This window comes from Oncorhynchus nerka, linkage group LG2, assembly GCF_034236695.1.
Source record: "Oncorhynchus nerka isolate Pitt River linkage group LG2, Oner_Uvic_2.0, whole genome shotgun sequence".
Classification (NCBI taxonomy): Eukaryota; Metazoa; Chordata; class Actinopteri; order Salmoniformes; family Salmonidae; genus Oncorhynchus; species Oncorhynchus nerka.
Genome location: NC_088397.1, coordinates 15,666,519 through 15,691,173, shown reverse-complemented (window position 1 = coordinate 15,691,173; position 24,655 = coordinate 15,666,519). Strand labels below are relative to the sequence as shown.

The following is a 24,655-nucleotide window of genomic DNA, read 5'->3' as shown; positions in this document are numbered from 1 at the left end:
GTTTCAACAATCAAGCAAGGAATAAGAGAAGGTGGAAAGAAAGTATGTTCGATAACTAGGAAATGTAACATGCTTTTAACATCCACTATCAGCACCCTGTGTCCAAGGGGGACATTAAAGCCAGCTTTTGGCATTCATTTTCAAATATAATAATTTGGCCCATCATCTATGGATGAAGGTCCATTGGGCTTACCCCAATGTCCATGCATATTAATTGGTCATGTTCCTATGTGCTCAATGAGATACTCCAGTCACTAACTCCAGTCAGTAATTCATGATAAATGCAAATTGATGTCATCCACAGGTCAGTCATATCCCAGTAATGGGAAAGGCCTTGGAGGCCCACCACCTGATGATAGGGGACTACAGGGTCCTGGTCCCGAGGGGCCACCAGGAGCCCAAGGGCCTCCAGGACCACAGGGCCCTCCAGGGATGCTAGGTCAAGGGATGCCCGGCCCCCATGGTAAACCAGGCCCTCCTGGTCCCCAAGGGTATCCTGGGATAGGGAAACCCGGAATGCCGGGAATGCCCGGTAAACCTGGTGGAGGCGGCCAGCCAGGTCCGAAGGGCGACCTTGGTCCTGGTGGTGATGTAGGACCAATGGGGATGCCTGGGGGGCCAGGTCTTCCAGGGCCACCAGGCCTGCCAGGCATCGGGAAGCCAGGGGGTCAGGGACTGCCTGGGCAGCCTGGGCCTCGAGGGGAGCCTGGACACAAGGGCATACCTGGACTGCCTGGTCTTCCTGGGCCCAAGGGAGACAAAGGGATTGGCTTGCCAGGATTGCCAGGTTTGAAAGGACCTGGTGGACCACCTGGGCCTCCTGGTCAAGGGGGTTTGCCAGGGGTTGGAAAACCAGGTCTGAATGGACTACCAGGATTGCCCGGGGGGGCAGGAAAACCAGGCCCACCTGGAGAAGGAGGACTTGCTGGTCCACCAGGTGAAGGAGGAGAACCAGGACCACCTGGGCTACCAGGTATTGGCAAGCCCGGTCAAGATGGTTTGCCAGGACAACCAGGGTTCCCAGGTGGTAAAGGGGAATCAGGCCCACCAGGTTTGCCAGGGGGCCCAGGCCTACCTGGTTACGGAAAGCCAGGATATCCTGGACCAAAAGGAGACAAAGGGCATGGAGGTTTTCCTGGAGCTCCAGGCCCAAAAGGTGACAAAGGTCATGGAGGTCTCCCAGGGCAGGAAGGCCTTCCTGGACCCAACGGGCCACCGGGCCTGCCCGGTTCCATTGGGCCACCTGGGGGTCTTGGTTTCCCAGGTCCGAAGGGAGAAGGTGGCAATGGAGGGCCAAAGGGGCTGCCAGGTCCTAAAGGTGAGCCAGGGCCTCCAGGGCTTCCTGGACAGGGTGGGTATCCTGGAGAGGGTGGTCAACCAGGACCGAGAGGTATACCAGGGCCACTGGGTCCGAAAGGGGATAACGGCCACAAAGGGTTACCTGGCCTCCCTGGAGCTCCTGGAATGCCCGGTTCAAGGGGAGAAGGTGGAATGCCCGGAGAAAAAGGTCACCAGGGACCCAAGGGAATCCCTGGAAATTTTGGTCCAGGTGGGCCACTTGGTCCTCCCGGTCTTCCCGGGCCAAAAGGCGAACTTGGTCCTCCAGGGAAACCTGGCTACCCTGGCGAAGGTAAACCTGGTGTTCCAGGCGCTTTAGGGCCCCAAGGGAAACCTGGCAACGGTGGACCCCCTGGTCAGCCTGGACAACCAGGACAACCTGGTCCCCCTGGCCCACCCGGACCCCCCACCCAACCACCTGGTCTTGGTGAAATCCTCCCTGCGCTGGGTCCTGGTCTGGACGGTCTTAAACAAGGCGGTTACAAGAAACCGAAGAATGGAGGGGACAGGAACGGCCTGGAGATGCCAGCATTCACGGCTCAGCTCACCAATCCTTTCCCCCCCGTAGGCTCCCCTGTGGTCTTCGACAAGCTCCTGTACAATGGCCATCAGGACTACAATCCCCAAACCGGCGTCTTCAGCTGTACCATACCGGGAATCTATTACTTTGCTTACCACGTCCACTGCAAAGGAGCGAATGTGTGGGTGGCGCTGGTTAAGAACAATGAGCCTGTGATGTACACATATGATGAGTACAAAAAGGGCAGCCTGGACCAGGCGTCAGGGAGCGCTGTGCTCCCTTTACAGCAAGGAGACACTGTGCATGTACAGCTTCCATCTGACCAGGCAGCAGGACTTTATGCCGGTCAATATGTCCACTCTTCATTCTCCGGATATTTATTGTACCCAATGTAAAGATCAACAACAAAAAGGGCATCCACACCACAACTCACTACATAGCTGTTTTATTAGTGTTTTATTCATTTAAAACTGTTGAAAACCTCAATAGTGACACATGATGACAACAGTGAAAACTACTACTCGGCTCAGAAGTATCCAATGAATGTGTGAGTGCTACAGCTATAGAATGTTTCTGCCTTTGTATTGCAGTATTAGATGGGTGAGAAAAAAAACATAAATCAATCTCTCTGCAATACATTTCATTTACCCCAGAAATTAATTTGGCAAAACCCTCAGATAAATTATTTGAGATGTCTGTATGTAGATATTCAGATAATTATGCAAATTACAATTTCTGTTGGTTAATAGGGGGTGGAAATGTTGCAAATGATTAAGAATACTGACTATCCCAGTTGTAGCAGTGTCATCCACCTCACGTGATTGACAGTGTTTATAGAGAAAACATGGTTGCTGACATGCTATGGCGCTACTGTGGATAGCAGCATATTACAATGGAAACAATGTGTTATTTTTTTTATTAAAGAGAACTATTTTAGGATGTAGTTATTACATTTGCCCAACATGTTCTCCTCCTTATGTGAATTTATAGCATTTGTTTGTATTTTATATTTCCATATCAGATTTTTGTTATGTGCACTCAGTATATCCGTTCTTTGCATTCCAACCGTCACAGCCACTATGACGCCACTGAAGGGCAAGCCGTCTACCGCAGCTTTCATTAGCAAGCATCAACGCATCCGCTTTATCTGTCATGCATAGCTAATGTTAGTACACAATTATTCTTCAGAGGTCATTCTTCCATGTGTGGACTTTTCAGAAGACATTCTAACGTCTTTATTTCATGCCAGACTATACCTTTGGCATATAAGTAACACTGTTACATTCACAGTATGTTTTACCATACATTGTTCCCCTTTAACAACATGATTTCCCCGATCCCATAGTTCCTCCACGACAGATTGATTTCTTTTTTTATCAACTTATTCACGTTGTTCCAGATTATACAGAAGTGTCTACCATTTTTATTTATTGATATCATATTTGGAAATGAGATTGTTTCATGGTTTGGAACCTAAAATAAAATTCAATTGATATGCAACATAGTGAAGACATTTGGTTGTAAGCTGCCCATTTCAATATGCACATTAAGTTAAAAAGTCAACCACACTTCTCTAAGTTATGTGGCAGTATTCCTCTCTGTCATTTATTTGTTTAACTACTGATTTTGTCTGAAATTGTAAATGTGTATACCTGTTGAGACTATCTTGAAGGAAAAAATAAAAGTTACCTGACAATGGTGCTAAACATATAACCAAATGAAGAACTTAGTATAATGTTTTTGGCACTATTGTTGTTTTTCTAAATAAAGATGAAGTGATTAAAACAATGTGTTCTCTTCTTCGATTGCTACTTGTTGCATTGGGCCTGCACACAAGCTGTGTTCACATTGGGCCTGCACACAAGCTGTGTTCACATTGGGCCTGCACACAAGCTGTGTTCACATTGGGCCTGCACACAAGCTGTGTTCACATTGGGCCTGCACACAAGCTGTGTTCACATTGGCAGTTGGAAGTGACTCAAATACTATGTATTTGTATATCAGATTTTAATTTATTATTTTTCCTGCCATCTGAACAGCCAAAAAGCACATGGAATCAGATATTTCAAGCCACATTTCAAATCATCTTGGTAGGTGGTATGAAATCAGATACAAATCTGAGTCCTGGCCATGCGACTTGAGTCTGAACTGTCTAATCTGACTTATTTTTAAACTTATTTGGCATATCTTGTTGCTTGCTGGCCACTCTGACAGTTTGACAAGAACATGCGGTAGCCAACTTGCTTGTTAATTGTTTACAAGCAAATTAGTGAATGTGCTACCTAGCGAGCTAGTTGACTGCTATGGCTATCCAAAAAGGACTTGTTTTTTAAAGTGGAATCATCTTATCCTTTGAGTTCTTACACTATGATTTTGAACATTTAAATCAACTAGTAAACGTCCATGGCAGGCATTGTTGTCACCTTAGCCTGTTACATAACTTTTGAGCGATAGGAACCAGAGCACCACCACCAATCAGCCTACACCACTGCGCACACACCTGTCGTTACTATGACAACTGCCATAGCCATGTCAGCAAATGACTGCTGTCTGAACATACACATATCCCATTTGGTCACTTGTAACTTGCTGTTTGTACAGCCAGTATTCCAAAACAGATTTCAAAAACAAAACTGATTCGAGCATTATTAAGGCCTGCAGTGTGAACGAGGGTCCAACACATGCTATTGTTGGTTACTCACTGTTTTCAAGAAGATCATCATCATCATTTTTGTCAATACCTGTACAACACTGCATACACTCACAAAATTCAATATAATGCATTTGTTGCTGAATGTTTACATAAAGAATCATTTATATTTGACAGACCACTAATTATGCATCTCTCATATTTCATAGAATACACTGCGGTGGTATAGGTGTCACATTTATGGGCAGGTTGCAGCAGTATGTAGGAGGGATAATTCAAGATGTGGGAAGTGTGATGGAGGACATGGGACAGAGCAATGTGTAGTTTCGATGGGGAAAAAATGTGTGTCAACTGTGCCCATGTTGCGGAGAATTGGAGGTGTCCAGTGCGAGAGAGGAGGGTTGAGGTGGCCAGGGTCAGAGTAGTGCAGAAGATGTCCTATTATGAGGCAGTAAAGAAAGTAGAGGAGGGTGGATCAAGGGTAAGGGATTCTGAGAGGATCCCTGTGAATAGTAGATCTGTGCCAGAACAGAGGGATGGGCCAATGAGTGATATACTGTATGTTTCAGTAAGGTTGGCTCCTCCAATGGTTATCAACTGTACCATGGTGATGGAATGTAAGTCACAGAAAATATATGTTGTGGTGGCAGCTGCAGAAAAGTACTTGGGGGTACAAGATTTAACTTCAGAAGAGTTACAGGGTGTGTTGAGTGGTAGTGTCCCGTCCTCTCAGGTCGTTGGCCTGGGGTAGAATCATTTACGGTTAAAGTAGTGAAATAAGGTGGTGGGTTTTAATGAGTGTTAATGAGTTTTAATGAGTTTAATAAGGTTAGTTGGTAGGGTAATTAAAAATATGTTTTATTTTTCCCGTTTCCCCTTTTCCTATTTTGTATCACAAAGTGTAATGCATTTATAATATTGTTCAATGGATTTATAAAAGTTCAATTAACAAACTTATTTCGAATCTCACGAAGAAGAAAATCATAGCCTGTCGCAATGAGCGTTTCTGTTTCCAACTGTAGCATAACTTTTTGGATTGTCCCCCACTGCCATCCGTTCAGTCATCTGTCCAATCACAGACTGAATAGTCAACACTTCCGTATTGCACATGTCTACGGGGGAAAGGAGGAATGTCCACCGAGTTTCGTCATTGAACGTGTAACAACTACTATTGTACTGATCATACAGTAAGTATTACATTAACGTATGTCTAGCAAACTAAACTTTAGCTGCAGTTTGTTCTTGCCAGGTGTCTACGCCAATGAGACTTAAGCTAGCAGTACCACTAAATTGGCAAGCTGGCTAGTTTAGTACAAACAGCTGGTCGATTTAGAAACTGCATACTAATAGCTGATGATGATAGCTAGCTTGGTAACTTTAAAATTGTCTGGGTGACTTTTTACATTTTGACTTGTAACGTTGCATTGTCATGCATTTCCCCACTCACAGTCCGGGATGAACTGTGAGCATATGGCTTGTTTAGTTTACAAGCAGCTGGTCGTTTTAAAAACGACATACTAATAGCTGATGATGCTCGCTAGCTAACTAACTCTGTCTTAAAAAACTGTATTGGAATCAGGCCGGTTGATGAATGTTTTAACACAAGCGCCTGCCTCTGGGTTCTTTCTAAATAGCCCACAGGGGGGATTTAAATATTTTACTGGCTAACTAGAAATCATCCTCGCCTGGCCTGGCGTTATCTGATAAGCCAGCAGAAGGGGACAGGAAAGCAGAGGGTAGCCAAACTAGTGTTAATCCACATGCTCATGATCCTCATGTGTCCACTGTCAAGTTCACTGGGTAACCTTTAGGAAAACTAGGAGGATCAGCTATGCTTTGTACAAGTCATTTCTGTATTTATGCCTCAACTAATCTATTAGCCTAATGCATAGACCTTATTCACCCAAGTCATAGACTGTTATCTGTACTACTGCACGGCAGGCGGTACCTACTGCCAACGGGACCCTGAACAGCTTCTACCCCTTAGCCATAAGACTGTTATCTGTACTACCGCACGGCAGGCGGTACCTACTGCCAAGGGGACCCTGAATAGCATCTACCCCTTAGCCATAAGACTGTTAAATAGTAACCAAATAGCTACCTTTTGAGTCATCACATACGCTGCTGATACTGCTTATTATCTATCCTGTTGCCTAAAGACTTTACCCCTACCTATATGTAAATATCAACCTCAATTACATTGACTTGGTACTGGTACTCAGTTTATATAGCCAAGTCATCGTTACTCAGTACTGGTACCCCATGTATTTTGTCAGGTTGTAATTGACTTGGTACTGGTACCCTGTGTATATAGTCATGTTATCATTGACTTGGTACTGGTACCCTGTGTATATAGTCATGTTATCATTGACTAGGTACTGGTACCCCGTGTATATAGTCATGTTATCATTGACTCGGTACTGGTACCCCGTGTATATAGTCATGTTATCATTGACTCGGTACTGGTACCCCGTGTATATAGTCATGTTATCATTGACTCGGTACTGGTACCCCGTGTATATAGTCATGTTATCATTGACTCGGTACTGGTACTCTGTGTATATATGTAACCGAAGTGAAATGGCTAGATAGTTAGCAGTGGTTCGCGCTAATAGTGTTTCAATCGGTGACGTCACTCTCAGACCTTGAAGTAGTTGTTCCCCTTGCTCTGCAAGGGCCGAGGCTTTTGTGGAGCGATGGGTAATGATGCTTCGTGGGTGTCAGTTGTTGATTTGTGCAGAGGGTTCCTGATTCGAGCCCGGGTAGAGGGGACGGACAAAATGTATACTGGTACATATAGTTAAGTATCGTTACTCATTGTGTATTTATTCTTTGTTATCATCTTTCTATTATTGTTCTATTTTTCTCTCTGCATTGTGGGAAGGGCCCTTAAGTAAGCATTTCACTGTTAGTCTACACCTGTTTACAGTGCATGTGACTAATGCAATTATTCATTCATTGGTATTGCTCATTTCATACAAATTGTATTAGTTCTGTTATTTTAAAGGCTAGTTTTCTAATGTAATTAGACTGCCATTAGGTTACAATGTCTTCGAGAGTGATAGCGAATGCTGTATATTTATCTGCAGTTGTAAAATAACTAATGAGCACTAATGAGCACCTTAGAAAGCTCCAACACAATGAATGACATGTTTTACTTTGAGTTTTTTGGACAGGCGGTAACCATGGCTTCCCGAGCTGGACCTCGAGCTACTGGCACAGATGGAAGTGACTTTCAGCACCGTGAGAGAGTGGCCTCACACTACCAGATGAGGTTCGCTCTCATTGCAAAAATCTCTGAAGTTGGTGACTTTTATCTCCCTCACCAACTTTAAACATCTGCTATCTGAGCAGCTAACCGATCGCTGCAGCTGTACATAGTCCATCAGTATATAGCCCACCCAATTTACCTACCTCATCCCCATACTGTTTTTATTTTATTTACTTTTGTGCTCTTTTGCACACCAGTATCTCTACCTGTACATGACCATCTGATCATTTATCACTCCAGTGTTAATCTGCTAAATTGTAATTATTCACTCCTATGGCCTATTTATTGCCTACCTCCTCACACTGCTATGCTTTATCTTGGCCAGGTCGCAGTTGCAAATGAGAACTTGTTCTCAACTAGCCTACCTGGTTAAATAAAGGTGAAATAAAAAATAACATTTGAATGTTTTTGCATTTTAGTCATTTAGCAGACACTCTTATCCAGAACGGCTTACAGGAGCGATTAGGGTTAAGTGCCTACATAAAAACAAGATGACAGGTTTTGTTCACAGTGACCCATTTGAAACATCACATATTCTTGTGCTTCTCCTCTGTCTTTCTCAATAGTGTCGCCCTCAAGTCCGAGATCCGTAAGCTGAACATCGTCCATGTTCTGATCTGGCTCCTCTTAGCTGCCCAGGTGACAGTGAGCCAGCTGAACCTGGTGTCCCACAGTGTGGTAGCTGCTCCCTACCAGTGGGAGTACCCCTACCTGCTGAGTATCATCCCCTCCCTCTTCAGCTTCATGGCCCTGCCCAAAAACAACATCAGCTACCTGGTGATCTCCATGATCAGTGCCGGCCTCTTCTGCATAGCACCGCTCATCTACGGGGGCATGGAGATGTTCCCGGTGGCCCAGCAGCTGTACCGCCACGGCAAGGCCTACCGCTTCATCTTCGGCTTCTCTGCCGTGTCCGTCATGTACCTGGTGATGGTGATCGCGGTGCAGGTGCACGGCTGGCAGATCTACTACAGCAAGAAACTGCTGGACGCCTGGTTCACCTCCACACAAGACAAGAAGAAGAAATGAGGACAGAGGACTAAATTATTTAAACAACTGACAAGGAATGACTATTGCTGCCTACCACTGTCTGACACCACTTCTAGGCCCATCTTCCATCTATATTTGAATTCTACATCCCCATCTCACCATCCCTAATTGATAGTTGTAGGACTAATTGGAATACTCAGCAGGCTGTCCTGTTGTCTTCCTGGTAAACCCTCTAACCTCCATTATCTCATCTCCTGGCTCTGGAGCCTGTGGACAGATTAAGACTTGAGTTGTCTATCTGAGACTCCAGGGTTTAATGTTGACCTGTTCTGCTGCCTTTAGAAACCCATCCTCTTATATATCATCCTGATCTATGGAGCTGGCTGCCATAATCTGTCCTGCTGCCTTTAGAGACCCATCCTCTTATATCTCATCCTGATCTATGGCGCTGGCTGCCATAATCTGTCCTGCAAGGGATAGTACGCTAGTTACTGTACCTCCAGTCTTAGACATGCATTCTAATTACCGTTCCTTCCTCTACAAGTTTGCACTTGTTCACTGATTTGAAAGGAAATGACTGGAATAATAAATATGGTATAAACTCCCACTAGACCAGGGATAGGCACCTTTGATAGGGTGGGGACCACAAAACATCTCAACTCATCATGCCGCAGTAGCTCGCGGGTCTACCGAACCTTGGGGCGGCAGGTAGCCTAGTGGTTAGAGCGTTGGATAAGTAACCGAAAGGTTGCAAGATCAAATCCCCGAGCTGACAAGGTAAAAAATCTGTTGTCCTTCCCCTGAACAAGGCAGTTGTTCAGGGGCACTGTTCCTACGCCGTCATTGAAAATAAGAATTTGTTCTTAACTGACTTGCCTAGTTAAATAAAGGTTAAATAAATAAACTCATCCATACCCACACATACAGTCAGAGCCGTCCCTAGCCTTTTGGGTGCCCCAAGTAGAATTTTGTGTGTGTGTCCCACCTTGCGAGCACAAAGTTTTAGTTTTAGAATGAATTTCCTGATATTCTACACAATTTGCCATGGCGAGGAGAGATTTTGTAACTTAACTCATTTCATGGAATTCTAATAATTTGCAATTGGGTGGAGAGAAATGTGCAGTTTTTCAGCTAATTTCTTGAAATGTTTCACCCAACTATAGGATGGAGAGAAATGTTTGCAGTTTTTATTATGATATCTGAGTGAGAATGACCCTCCCCAGTTGGTAATTCGACCATGATTACTACATAGATCGCTGGCTAGACTATTTTACCAGTCTAAACAAATGTTTGCTGACATGGGCTAATTGAGTGACTCTCAGGTGACTAACATAACAAGAGAGAAACTGCTGATGCACAACCAAACATTGAAATTGCACCTTGTGTTTTCTACTATTCTAACTTTCAACAACTTAGAGAACCCGACTGAGTTCCTCATTCTTTTCCTTTCATTTTTGGAAATGTATTTGCGGGCCTACACCAGACCAGCAGTTCACCATCCCTGCTATGGACAGTGCCTCTGCGATTCCAATGTTTTTAGATTTGTGGGTGAAATAGTGAACGAGTGTACACTTCAGGAGGCAGGCGTTATAATTGGAACATACCCAAGACTAGATCAGGGCATGATGTGGCCTTAAAGAGAGGAGCCATCCAGAGCTGAACGGAAAGGGTTAAGAGAAAGGCGAGAGCAGTGGTCAGATTGCATCCATATGGTTGTGTGCTGCTGTCAATGCACATTTTCATGTTGACAGTACTCAACAATTCAATTGTTTCTAAATGAGATGTACATTGTTAAATACCAATAAATGGCTAAGCTGTAGCAGTTTTGCGTATTGGAGATTATTGAATGAATTAATAATGTCAATGTAAAGGCATCATTTGTCATCTCTGTAGTTGGGTTCATCTGTCTTATTACCATGGTTACTTAAGGAACAACCTCCTTTCCTTGGAACAATTTTCTCTTCGTATATGATGAGTTTTGTGTTACATGTACTTCAGCATCGAACCCATGTTCTAGAGAAGTACACCTTCTAGTGGCCTAAAATTCTAATCCAGACCTCCAAGACAATTATCACTTTAAAAATTAAAAAATAACCCTCAAATCTGGAGATCTAATTACACCTGCTCCAGTGGAAAAATGTTTTTCTGTTTACCAAAACATGTACTGTACCTTTCCAGCTGCAACAAATAATGTTTTGCAGAGAAGGGTAATGCTATTGGTTGACTGCTCCTCACAGTATTCATCCATGTGTATCTAATTTATTCATCCAGTCATGTCTGATCTATTTTCCAAAAAGTACTTTGTTGTCTTTACTGATCCTGTTGAGAACGTGCGTTGTGTTGAAACCAATGTATAGTACTTTCCCCTTAATTTCAATACTAAATCATTATCTGGTACCTGCATGTTAATGCAGACTCTAATAATAATATATGACCTTACTGATTTTACAATTTGGTTTATGAATTTTAAAGTTTGGTTTATAGAATGATTGATTAATGTTTTGTCTGTGCTGTGACGGATACAGTTGTCGTGTCTTTGGCTATGCCGGATTAGGTGACATGACATGCTGTTCTATAAAATCATTTCTCTGTAATTAATACTACCTGATTTAAGATAATCAGGTAAATAATTACCTAGAAAGTCGGGGCACCACGACATAATGTTTATAGAGCTGTTATCTTCCGAATAAACTCTTAAAGACCTGGTAATCATTTATATCAATAGCAGTCAATATTTAATCGTCGCCTTATTCAGTCTCATCTGAAAGTTGTAAATTCTTGGGTATCTTCACAAACCCAGGCTAACAAGCTGAATCAGCAATACAAAATTTGGTTTATTTATTTACTAAATACCTAAATAATCTCACAGAATTACATCTACACAGAATGGATCATATTACAAATTATGTCATAAAGGAAAACGTCCCTAGCGGACGGAACAGATATGACGGCTGGTTACACAAAGAAAGGGGGTTGGGTTTTGAATGAAAGAGCGGGAAGACTGAGGAACAAAAATATTTTGTCTATCGGGCTGTAGGCAGCTACTCTATCGTAAATACAGAATCTTATGCATTCTAAATAACTGCCCATTTGGAAAAGGAAAATGCATTAAATATTTACTCTGAGCTCCGCTTCGATCGGTTGGTGTCTGGTGGTAGAACGGATACTTGGTAGTACCGTCGTTGTGTGGTAGGAGTGATACTCTGTCCGTCCTCACCTAGCCCACGTCAACAGTTTCTGCGCTAACGCAATGGCTAGGAGGTATCACTTCTTTAGTGAATAAGAGTTCAAAGTTCATACCAAGTTGCCATACTTTAAGCTCATGCTATATTCTGGCTGGTATAGTCGAAATTCATCCTTCCGGCGTATAGGTCGTCACCTTCACATTGAAATTCGATGCTAATTTCGTTAGGTTCTTGCTGATGTTGGCTTAGTTCTGTAGGTGGTCTTTGTCATTTCAACATGGGGACCTCAAGTCCACACATCCTTGGAACAGAAAGTTACATTTTCATAAAGGGGCTTATATAGGGTTGGGAGAGAGGGCCGTGTTTCATAGTTTACAACCCATGTCTGTTCACATGGCCGGGGCTCATGAAAACCAATTCTCTCATTTAGAAGCTAATAAATACATTTGCAAAAATGTCTAAAAACCTCTTCGCTTTGTCATTATGTCATTATTTTTACATTGATGAGGAAACAATTGTATTTATTCCATTTTAGAATAAGACTAAGGTAACAAAATGTGTAAAAGGTCAGGGGTCTGAATATTTTCCGAATACTCTGAATATGGCTGCATGCATGGGCTCCTGAGTGGCACAGAGGTCTAAGGCACTGCATCTCAGGTCTAGAGGCGTCACTACAGACCCTGGTTCGATTCCAGGCTGTCTCACATCGGGCTGTGATTGGGAGTCACATAGGCCAGCGTACAGTGTCGTCCGGGATTGGCCGGGGTGGACCGTCGTTAGAAATAAGAATTCATTCTTAACTCACTTGCCTAGTTAAATAAAATGCAAAACTACCAGGCAATAACAACCTTCTCTCCTTTAGGACTGCCTGCAGTTGTGGTGGCCCTCACCTTAGGAATTAGTTACAGAGTGGATGATCCACTGGGTTACAGGCAGGAGGAATTGAGTCAATACTGTACTATACTACTCTATACTATACTACTTCTCTGTATTATACTGTACTGCCCATAGGAAAACAATCTGTTGTTCACTTGGATATCCTCCAGATCTTTTGTGACTACCTAGAGCTTCTCAATTTGGAATCATTCTGTGACCATTTGTGTCTGGGTTATTGCTCCTAAAGTCCCCTTAGGAGAAATATTGAGATTTTAGAGACTTCTATGATACATATATAGGACACATGAATTGAATTGAGATTACCGTTTTAGCAGTATTTGAGAAGTATGATCAGCAGAGGTCTCATCATTGTATACCGTTGAGCTCATCCTTGCCTCTGTTATTTTAAAGGAGCAATAATGATAAGTTCCTGAGACAAGTTTGAGACTTTTATTAGTCTAATGATCTTTGTCTGAGGGGATCATTTCAGAAATGTCTAAGAAGTATGAGCCATAAAGGAGATCTCTACATTGTATGTGCAACGTCTCATCCTTGTCTCATTTATTTCTCTTAAAATTACTACAGAAGCTATACATCAGCTTGATTAATGAGATGAGACAATTGAGAATTTAATTTGTTAGCATTAATTTGCAGTATTAATGATTAGCTGTTCAAAACAAAAATGAAAACTGATACAGTTCAACAAATGTATTCAACAGTGCTTATTATATTAACAAAGCATCTCACTTTTCATTCCCATCAATCCTAAATTGCTGTAGGCAGTTAAGTAACAAAGTAACCTAGCTTTGAGAAAATACTTTGAATTCCGCTGACCTTCCGGTCGAGGACTCGCTTCCTCTCTGGGATCTTGCCATGGCGTCCAAAGGCAAATGAATTGACACATTCTTCCACTGAGAAAAAATCGGACAGCACCGATGGCTTTCTCTCCTGTAGCTCACAGTGTTGCTCTCCAACGATGTCCAGGAGAGCGTGCAGCTCTCGGATCTGGACTGGGTCTGAGATGAGACAATAGCACATACAGTACATTCATTATTATGTGTTCAAGTCCCAATCACTCTTCCAAATGTAAAAAAAACAAACACCAGAAATGGGGTTGGAGAAGTTTTTCAAAATTATTTACAATTCAACTTCACAAAATAAAGTTTGATAGGTGACATGATATTAATTACTTACCTATTCTCAAAATGACTTCCTCCACCCTTCCCTTGTCACACAGGATTTTTTTCAACCTCATCCCTGCAACCATCACATAGCTGCCGGGCGGCTGGTGCGTGCTGTCCCACTGGAGCTGGTGCGTGCTGTCCCACTGAGGCTGGTGCTTTCCATCCAGTGAGGGCTGGTGCATGCTGTCCCACAGGGGCTGGTGAATTCCATCCGTTGGGGGCTGGTGAGTGCTGTCCCACTGGGGCTGGTGAAATCCATCCATTGGGGGCTGGTGAGTGCTGTCCCACTGGGGCTGGGGGAAGATGTCCCAGGGTGGGTGTGTCCTATCCCATAGGGGTTGGGGAATGCTGTCCAACTGGGGTTGGTGCATGCTGTTCAATTGGGGCTGGTTGATGCTGTCTCACCAGGGCGAGTGCATTGCCACCATAGAGATGGACAGGCTGTGTTTTGTCTGCAGAGAGTAGGTATTTATCTGACATCTTCACCGTGTTCAGACAGTGGGCTCCTCAATTATTACAGTGTCACTTGAACACTGAGCTTAAATGTTCAGATGTGGGTGACTGACGTATTGTTGGTTGAGGTGGGAAGCCCTTCTCTTGCTTGTCCATATCTAAGAATCTGTCATTGTTTTTCTTTCAAACCTTTTTTTCAATCTGGTCCTGACATGATGACTCCTTGCTGTCCCCAGTCCACCTGGCCATGCTGCTGCTCCAGTTTCAACTGTTCTGCCTTACTATTATTCAACCATGCTGGTCATTTATGAACATTTGAACATCTTGGCCACGTTCTGTTATAATCTCCACCCGGCACAGCCAGAAGAGGACTGGCCACCCCACATATGCTCTCTCTAATTCTCTCTTTCTTTCTCTCTCTCGGAGGACCTGAGCCCTAGGACCGTGCCCCAGGACTACCTGACATGATGACTCCTTGCTGTCCCCAGTCCACCTGACTGTGCTGCTGCTCCAGTTTCAACTGTTCTGCCTTATTATTATTCGACCATGCTGGTCATTTATGAACATTTGAACATCTTGGTCATGTTCTGTTATAATCTCTACCCGGCACAGCCAGAAGAGGACTGGCCACCCCACATAGCCTGGTTCCTCTCTAGGTTTCTTCCTAGGTTTTGGCCTTTCTAGGGAGTTTTTCCTAGCCACCGTGCTTTTACACCTGCATTGTTTGCTGTTTGGGGTTTTAGGCTGGGTTTCTGTACAGCACTTTGAGATATCAGCTGATGTACGAAGGGCTATATAAATAAATTTGATTTGATTTGATTTGATTTGGTCTGGCTGCCCAGTGTATTCAACAGTGGCCTTATAAAATCTGCCGTCTGACCACTTGGCTAGAATAGTTACTTCTGACCTAAGATCTTGCAGCTGTCTGATAGGAACTGCCTCTTCACCTAGAATATCAGATGTTTGGAAGATTTTTGCAGTGCATCTATTCTTACACCTCACAAAAGCAAAATGTCCTGAAAGAAAATGTTAAAGCCCTATATTACTCAAAAGATCACGTGAAAAGAGACACATAATTGCACATCGTATTCTCCTGGTGCTTATCCTACAGGTAGCAGACATTCATATGATTTCAGATTAGTGCAGTACGTACCAGAATGCTCATTTGGGTCCAATTCTGGAGACATATCCTGCACTTTCTTTGTGGAAAACCTTTGTCTCTATGAAGGAAACTTCTTCTTAGCTGCTAACCCGGTTATAGCTATATTACTGTAGCTACATGCAGCTGTCTGCTCAGAAATACAACAGCACGCTATCATTTTCCATTTTGATATAGCCCTGAAAAATATATATTACATATATTATTATTTCACCTTGGGGTACGAACATTTAATCATTCACAGTGTATTTATTCAGTTGATTATGATTCTTACCTTCTTTACTTAGCAAATTCAAACTATCTGCGGCAAGGATCTGCGTGGATCTGTGGATCACTCATCGTCAGCATCAGCAAAGCAATGACCTCAATCTTAATTCCAACCGTCTTTCACGTGGGTCTTTGACTGGCGTCCAATCACATTTCAAGTAAAGTCATCCAATTAGTTATATGTTCTTTGAAATAAACGCGAAACAGGATTGATTAGGTAGTTGCCAGGGAGCAAATACACGTTATATCAAATCAAATGTATTTATATAGCCCTTTCTTACATCAGCTGATATCTCAAAGTGCTGTACAGAAACCCAGCCTAAAACCCCCCAAACAGCAAGCAATGCAGGTGTAGAAGCACAGTGGCTAGGAAAAACTCCCTAAAAGGCCAAAACCTAGGAAGAAACCTAGAGAGGAACCAGGCTATGAGGGGTGGCCAGTCCTCTTCTGGCTGTGCCGGGTGGAGATTATAACAGAACATGGCCAAGATGTTAAAACATTCATAAATGACCAGCATTGTCAAATAATAATAATCACAGTAGTTGTCGAGGGTGCAGCAAGTCGGCACGTCAGGAGAAAATGTCAGTTGGCTTTTCATAGCCGATCGTTAAGAGTATCTCTACCGCTCCTGCTGTCTAGAGAGTTGAAAACAGCAGGTCTGGGACAGGTAGCACATCCGGTGAAAAAGGTCAGGGTTCCATAGCCGCAGGCAGAACAGTTGAAACTGGAGCAGCAGCACTGCCAGGTGGACTGGGGATAGCAAGGAGTCATCATGCCAGGTAGTCCTGAGGCATGGTCCTAGGGCTCAGGTCCACCGAGAGAGAGAAAGAAAGAGAGAAAGAGAGAATTAGAGAGAGCAAACTTAAATTCACACAGGACACCGGATAAGACAGGAGAAGTACTCCAGATATATCAAACTGACCCTAGCCCCCCGACACATAAACTACTGCAGCATAAATACTGGAGGCTGAGACAGGAGGGGTCAGGACACCGATTATACTACCCGGACAGGGCCAAACAAGAAGGATATAACCCCACCCACTTTGCCACAGCCCCCACACCACTAGACGGATATCTTCAACCACCAACTTACCATCCTGAGACAAGGCCGAGTATAGCCCTCAAAGATCTCCGCCACGGCACAACCCAAGGGGGGGCGCCAACCCAGACAGGAAGATCACGTTAGTGACTCAACCCACTCAAGTGACGCACCCCTCCCAGGGACGACATGGAAGAGCACCAGTTAGCCAGTGACTAAGCCCCTCTAATAAGGTTAGAGGCAGAGAATCCCAGTGGAGAGAGGGGAACCGGCCAGGCAGAGATAGCAAGGGCGGTTCGTTGCTCCAGAGTCTTTCCGTTCACCTTCACACTCCTGTGCCAGACTACACTCAATCATATGACCCACTGAAGAGATGAGTCTGCGTCTCTCACATGGGTAGGCAGACCATTCCATAAAAATGGAGCTCTATAGGAGAAAGCCCTGCCTCCAGCTGGTTGCTTAGAAATTCTAGGGACAATAAGGAGGCCTGCGTCTTGTGACAGTAGCGTACGTGTAGGTATGTACGGCAGGACCCAATTGGAAAAATAGGTAGGAGCAAACCCATGTAATGCTTTGTAGGTTAGCAGTAAAACCTTGAAATCAGCCCTTGCCTTAACAGGAAGCCAGTGTAGGGAGGCTAGCACTGGAGTAATATGATCAAATTGTTTGGTTCTAGTCAGGATTCTAGCAGCCGTATTTAGCACTAACTGAAGTTTATTTAGTGCTTTATCCGGGTAGCCGGAAAGTAGAGCATTGCAGTAGTCTAACCTAGAAGTAACAAAAGCATGGATTAATTTTTCTGCATAATTTTTGGACAGAAAGTTTCAGATTTTTGCAATGTTACGTAGATGGAAAAAAGCTGTCCTTGAAACAGTCTTGATATGTTCGTCAAAAGAGAGATCAGGGTCCAGAGTAATGCCGAGGTCCTTCACAGTTTTATTTGAGACAACTGTACAACCATCAAGATTAATTGTCAGATTCAACAGAAGATCTTTGTTTCTTGGGACCTAGAACAAGCATCTCTGTTTTGTCCGAGTTTAAAAGTAGAAAGTTTGCAGCCATCCACTTCCTTATGTCTGAAACACAGGCTTCTAGCGAGGGCAATTTTGGGGCTTCACCATGTTTCATTGAAATATGAAATATTGTTATATGGTTTTGCCAGGGAGCTTGTACAAACTCACAGGGAAAAGTTGCGTCAGTGTTTGCAAGAGCTAAAATATAGTTCTCTTTTTGTATTAGTAATGCAAGTTTATCACATAATATACTTCAGTCGAGACCCGCATGCATATTGAATTACAATATAACGTTTGCCTAGCTGGTAGCCTTAGCATTTCAACATATGTGTGTACTGTATATAAGGGACAAAATTCCTAACAATTTTATTTGGTAATGCATATTAGTGTTGCATCTTGAATCTTTATAAGATGTATTAGACCTACGTATCGTGATTATATTTTGTTGTGGCACTGGGCTAGCCGTAATTAATTGTATCTCTATTGAATAATATTGGAGACTCATGATGACAAGAAGCCTGGAAGCCGATGGAGAAGAAAGATGAATAAAGACAATTCTGGGCCACTTAAACGACCAAGACGGACTGCACATTTGGTGAGTGGCGTGGCATTGCTCAGCCATATTTTAACATAGCAGACACCCACATGAATGGAATGCAAGCACCCCATCAGGATGGATCGACACACCAGTCCCATCAGGACAACGCACCAGCCCCATCAGTACAGAATACACCTGCACCATCAGGACAACGCACCAGCCCCATCAGTACAGAATACACCTGCACCATCAGGACAACGCACCAGCCCCATCAGTACAGAATACACCTGCACCATCAGGACAGAATACACTTGCACCATCAGGACAGAATACACCTGCACCATCAGGACAGAATACACCTTCCCCATCAGGACAGAATACACCTGCACCATCAGGACAACGCACCAGCCCCATCAGTACAGAATACACCTGCACCATCAGTACAGAATACACCTGCACCATCAGGACAGAATACACCTGCACCATCAGGACAGAATACACCTGCCCCATCAGGACAGAATACACCTGCACCATCAGGACAGAATACACCTGCACCATCAGGACAGAACACACCTGCCCCATCAGGACAGAACACACCTGCCCCATCAGGACAGAATACACCTGCACCATCAGGACATAATACACCTGCACCATCAGGACAGAATACACTTGCCCCATCAGGACAGAATACACCTGCACCATCAGGACAGAATACACCTGCACCATTAGGACAGAATACACCTGCACCATCAGGACAGAATACACCTGCACCATCAGGACATAATACACCTGCACCATCAGGACAGAATACACCTGAACCATCAGGACATAATACACCTGCACCATCAGGACAGAATACACCTGCACCATCAGTACAGAATACACCTGCACCATCAGGACAGAATACACCAGCACCATCAGGACATAATACACCTGCACCATCAGGACAGAATACACCTGCCCCATCAGGACAGGACACACCCACCCCATCAGGACAGAACACACCCGCCCCATCAGGACAGAACACACCCACCCCATCAGGACAGAATACACCTGCACCATCAGGACAGAACACACCCACCCCATCAGGACAGAACACACCCGCCCCATCAGGACAGGACACACCCCCCCATCAGGACAGAACACACCCTCCCCATCAGGACAGAATACACCTGCCCCATCAGGACAGAATACACCTGCACCATCAGGACAGAACCCACCCGCCCCATCAGGACAGAACACACCCGCCCCATCAGGACAGAATACACCTGCACCATCAGGACAGAATACACCTTCCCCATCAGGACAGAATACACCTGCACCATCAGGACAACGCACCAGCCCCATCAGTACAGAATACACCTGCACCATCAGTACAGAATACACCTGCACCATCAGGACAGAATACACCTGCACCATCAGGACAGAATACACCTGCCCCATCAGGACAGAATACACCTGCACCATTAGGACAGAATACACCTAACCATCAGGACAGAATACACCTGCACCATCAGGACAGAATACACCTGCCCCATCAGGACAGAATACACCTGCACCATCAGGACAGAATACACCTGCACCATCAGGACAGAATACACCTGCACCATCAGGACAGAACACACCTGCCCCATCAGGACAGAACACACCTGCCCCATCAGGACAGAATACACCTGCACCATCAGGCCATAATACACCTGCACCATCAGGACAGAATACACTTGCCCCATCAGGACAGAATACACCTGCACCATCAGGACAGAATACACCTGCACCATTAGGACAGAATACACCTGCACCATCAGGACAGAATACACCTGCACCATCAGGACATAATACACCTGCACCATCAGGACATAATACACCTGCACCATCAGGACAGAATACACCTGCACCATCAGGACATAATACACCTGCACCATCAGGACAGAATACACCTGCACCATCAGTACAGAATACACCTGCACCATCAGGACAGAATACACCAGCACCATCAGGACAGAATACACCTGCCCCATCAGGACAGGACACACCCACCCCATCAGGACAGAACACACCCGCCCCATCAGGACAGAACACACCCACCCCATCAGGACAGAATACACCTGCACCATCAGGACAGAACACACCCACCCCATCAGGACAGAACACACCCGCCCCATCAGGACAGGACACACCCCCCCATCAGGACAGAACACACCCTCCCCATCAGGACAGAATACACCTGCCCCATCAGGACAGAATACACCTGCACCATCAGGACAGAACACACCCGCCCCATCAGGACAGGACACACCCGCCCCATTAGGGCAGAATACACCTGCACCATCAGGACAGGACACACCCGCCCCATCAAGACAGGACACACCCGCCCCATCAGGACAGAATACACCCGCTGCATTAGGACAGGACACACCCGCTTCATTTGGACAGCACAACGGATGAACAATATTTAAGTAAATTATATATTCTTATTCCACTTCCTATGTTTTATATTAGAACCCTCTTGTACTAGAAACATATTTGCATAAACATCTAATTTGCTTTTATCAAGTCTGTGTGTGTTATCTTGCAGTTAATACTGATACACTTGAGAGAGCATGCAACGGAACTGACTGGCCAGTGTTGGGCTAGCTAGGAGCATCTGACCAATCACAGGATGCATGGTCAGTGCATGGGCAGAGTGTGGGGTGCATGTGGACAATCTGATTGGCTGAAGCCACGAGCTGGAGCTGATGATATCTCTCACATGAACTGTACTGTATTACCAGTATCAATATGGGGCAATTGCTGTATGAAATGTTATAACTAATACTGTAAAAGCTTTTCCCTATCAATGTTTTTATTGCATGCTTTTAACGATGGTAAAGAGCAATTTTAAAAGTTGTAAAAAACTAAAAGAATGATCCACTGTGTTGAAAGGTTTCTTGTTTACTTATGCCACCCACCATGTTTACTTTATACCACATAATTCAAATCAATGGCATCCTGTTTTGTCTGTCACATAGTCCCACACTCTAACTCATTAATTTGACTTCTCAGTTGCGTGCTTGCTGTCATGTGTGCCAAATACAACAGGTGTACTTTACAGTGAAATGCTTACTTACAGGCTCTATCCAATAGTGCAAAAAAGGTATTAGGTGAACAATAGGTAAGTAAAGAAATAAAAACATCAGGAAAAAAACTGTGAAAAATAACAGTATCGAGGCTATATACAGTAGCAAGGCTATATACAGTAGCAAGGCTATAAAAATAGCGAGGCTACATACAGACAGTTAGTGGGGCTGATTGAGGTAGTATATCCATGTAGATATGGTTAAAGTGACTATGCATATATGATGAACAGAGAGTAGCAGTAGCGTAAAAGAGGGGTTGGTGGGTGGTGGGACACAATGCAGGTAGCCCGGTTAGCCAATGTGCGGGAGCACTGGTTGGTCGGCCCAATTGAGGTAGTATGTACAGGAATGTATAGTTAAAGTGACTATGCATACATGATAAACAGAGAGTAGCAGCAGCGTAAAAGAGGGGGACACACAATGCCAATAGTCAGGGTAGCCATTTGTTAACCTGTTCTGGAGTCTTATGGCTTGGTGGTAAAACTGTTGAGAAGCCTTTTTGTCCTAGACTTGGCACTCCGGTACCGCTTGCCATGCGGTAGTAGAGAGAACAGTCTATGACTGGGGTGGCTGGGGCCTTTGACAATTTTTAGGGCCTTCTTCTGACACCGCCTGTTGTAGAGGTCCAGGATGGCAGGCAGCTTATTCCCCAGTGATGTACTGGGCCGTACACATTACACTCTGTAGTGCCTTGTGGTTGGAGGCCGAGCAGTTGCCATACCAGGCAGTGATGCAACCAGTCAGGATGCTCTCGATGTTGCAGCTGTAGAACCTTTTGAGGATCTCAGGACCCATGCCAAATCTTTTTAGTTTCCTGAGGGGGAATAGGCTTTGTCGTGCCCTCTTCACGACTGTCTTGGTATGTTTGGACCATGTTAGTTTGTTGGTGATGTGGACACCAAGGAACTTTAAGCTCTCAACCTGCTCCATTACAGCCCTGTCGATGAAAATGGGGGCATGCTCAGGTCCTCCTTTTCCTGTAGTCCACAATCATCTCCTTAGTCTTAGTTTATAGTGCAGTCTGTACTTTTTATTTTGGTGTTTATAGTGTAGTCTGTAGAGAGAGGCCTATAAATTTCATCATAGGTACACTTCAACTATGACAGACAAAATGAAGAAAAATAAAATCCAGAAAATCACATTGTAGGATTTTTAATGAATTTATTTGCAAATTATGGTGGAAAATAAGTATTTGGTCAATAACAAAAGTTTATCTCAATACTTTGTGATATACCCTTTGATGGCAATGACAGGGGTCAAACGTTTTCTGTTAGTCTTCACAATGTTTTCACACACTGTTGCTGTTATTTTGGCCCATTCCTCCATGCAGATCTCCTCTAGAGCAGTGATGTTTTGGGGCTGTTGCTGGGCAACACAGACTTTCAACTCCCTCCAAAGATTTTCTATGGGGTTGAGATCTGGAGACTGGCTAGGCCACTCCAGGACCTTGAAATGCTTCTTATGAAGCCACTCCTTCATTGCCCGGGTGGTGTGTTTGGGATCATTGTCATGCTGAAAGACCCAGCCACGTTTCATCTTCAATGCCCTTGCTGATGGAAGGAGGTTTTCACTCAAAATCTCACGATACATGGCCCCATTCATTCTTTCCTTTACACGGATTAGTCGTCCTGGTCCCTTTGCAGAAAAACAGCCCCAAAGCATGATGTTTCCACCCCCATGTTTCACAGTAGGTATGGTGTTCTTTGGATATAACTCAGCATTCTTTGTCCTCCAAACACGACGAGTTGAGTTTTTACCAAAAAGTTATATTTTGGTTTCATCTGACCATATGACATTCTCCCAATCTTCTTCTGGATCATCCAAATGCTCTCTAGCAAACTTCAGATGGGCCTGGACATGTACTGGCTTAAGCAGGGGGACACGTCTGGCACTGCAGGATTTGAGTCCCTGGCGGCATAGTGTGTTACTGATGGTAGGCTTTGTTACTTTGGTCCCAGCTCTCTGCAGGTCATTCACTAGGTACCCCCGTGTGGTTCTGGGATTTTTGCTCACCGTTCTTGTGATCATTTTGACTCCACGGGGTGAGATCTTGTGTGGAGCGCCAGATCGAGGGAGATTATCAGTGGTTTTGTATGTCTTCCATTTCCTAATAATTGCTCCCACAGTTGATTTCTTCAAACCAAGCTGCTTACCTATTGATTCAGTCTTCCCAGCCTGGTACAGGTCTACAATTTTGTTTCTGGTGTCCTTTGACAGCTCTTTGGTCTTGGCCATAGTGGAGTTTGGAGTGTGACTGTTTGAGGTTGTGGACAGGTGTCTTTTTTACTGATAACAAGTTCAAACATGTGCCATTAATATAGGTAACAGAGGAGGACAAAGGAGCATCTTAAAGAAGAAGTTACAGGTCTGTGAGAGCCAGAAATCTTGCTTGTTTGTAGGTGACCAAATACTTATTTTCCACCATAATTTGCAAATAAATTCATAAAAAAAATGTTTTTCTAATTTTGTCATAGTTGAAGTGTACCTATGATGAAAATTACAGGCCTCTCTCATCTTTTTAAGTGGGAGAACTTGCACAATTGGTGGCTGACTAAATACTTTTTTGCCCCACTGTATGTATTGTCCGTATATAATCTGTTTGTTTATTGTCTGTCTGTATATTCTGTTTATTGTGGCAGCACCATTTCACAGAGTCTGAGTTTGGGAAACCCTGTTCTAAAGAAGTATACCTTCTAGTGCCCTCACATTCTAATCCAGACCTCCAAGACACTTCCATACTTTGTTTAATTCTTCAACTCTAATCGGGAGATCTAATTACACCTGCTCTAATGGAAAAAAGTTGTTCTGTTTACCAAAACATGAACTGTACCTTCCCAGCTGCAACCAAGAATGTTTTGCATAGAGAAGGGTAATGCTATTGGTTGACTGGGGCATTTTATTCATCCTGTAACATAGCTGACTTATTTGTTTGTGTCTTTACTGATCCTGTACAGTACTGCCCCCTTAATTTCAATAGTAAATCATTAACTGGTACCTGAACGTTACTACAGTCTCTGTGACAGGTGGAGAGCCCGCAGCATAAGACCAACAGACGT

At 44.1% G+C, this 24,655-nt stretch overlaps 2 protein-coding genes across 3 annotated transcripts in view; both read left to right on the top strand.

Annotated features, from left to right (window-relative positions):
- LOC115131953 (collagen alpha-1(VIII) chain-like) overlaps positions 1 to 3,646 on the top strand; it is an 81,286-nt gene extending 77,640 nt beyond the window's left edge. For both annotated transcript variants that reach the window (XM_065023718.1, XM_065023721.1), the window contains one exon: positions 305 to 3,646. In XM_065023718.1, the coding sequence (XP_064879790.1) occupies positions 305 to 2,253 (1,949 nt within the window). In that variant the 3' untranslated portion in view covers positions 2,254 to 3,646. The remainder of the gene's footprint in view (positions 1 to 304) is intronic.
- A 2,055-nt stretch (positions 3,647 to 5,701) lies between these two features.
- LOC115144953 (protein jagunal homolog 1-B-like) lies at positions 5,702 to 10,588 on the top strand. The gene is made up of 2 exons (XM_029686123.2): positions 5,702 to 7,782; positions 8,346 to 10,588. Exons 1-2 carry the CDS (start codon positions 7,622 to 7,624, stop codon positions 8,806 to 8,808), a joined length of 624 nt encoding a protein of 207 aa, XP_029541983.1. The 5' UTR covers positions 5,702 to 7,621; the 3' UTR covers positions 8,809 to 10,588.
- The last annotated feature ends 14,067 nt before the right edge of the window (positions 10,589 to 24,655 follow it).

Bases quoted from the DNA above. Each gene is read 5' to 3' on its own strand.
- LOC115144953 (XM_029686123.2), top strand. From the start codon at position 7,622: ATGAGCACCTTAGAAAGCTCCAACACAATGAATGACATGTTTTACTTT. The intron at 7,783-8,345 runs GTTCGCTCTCAT...CTTTCTCAATAG, and splicing joins GCCTCACACTACCAGATGAG to TGTCGCCCTCAAGTCCGAGA.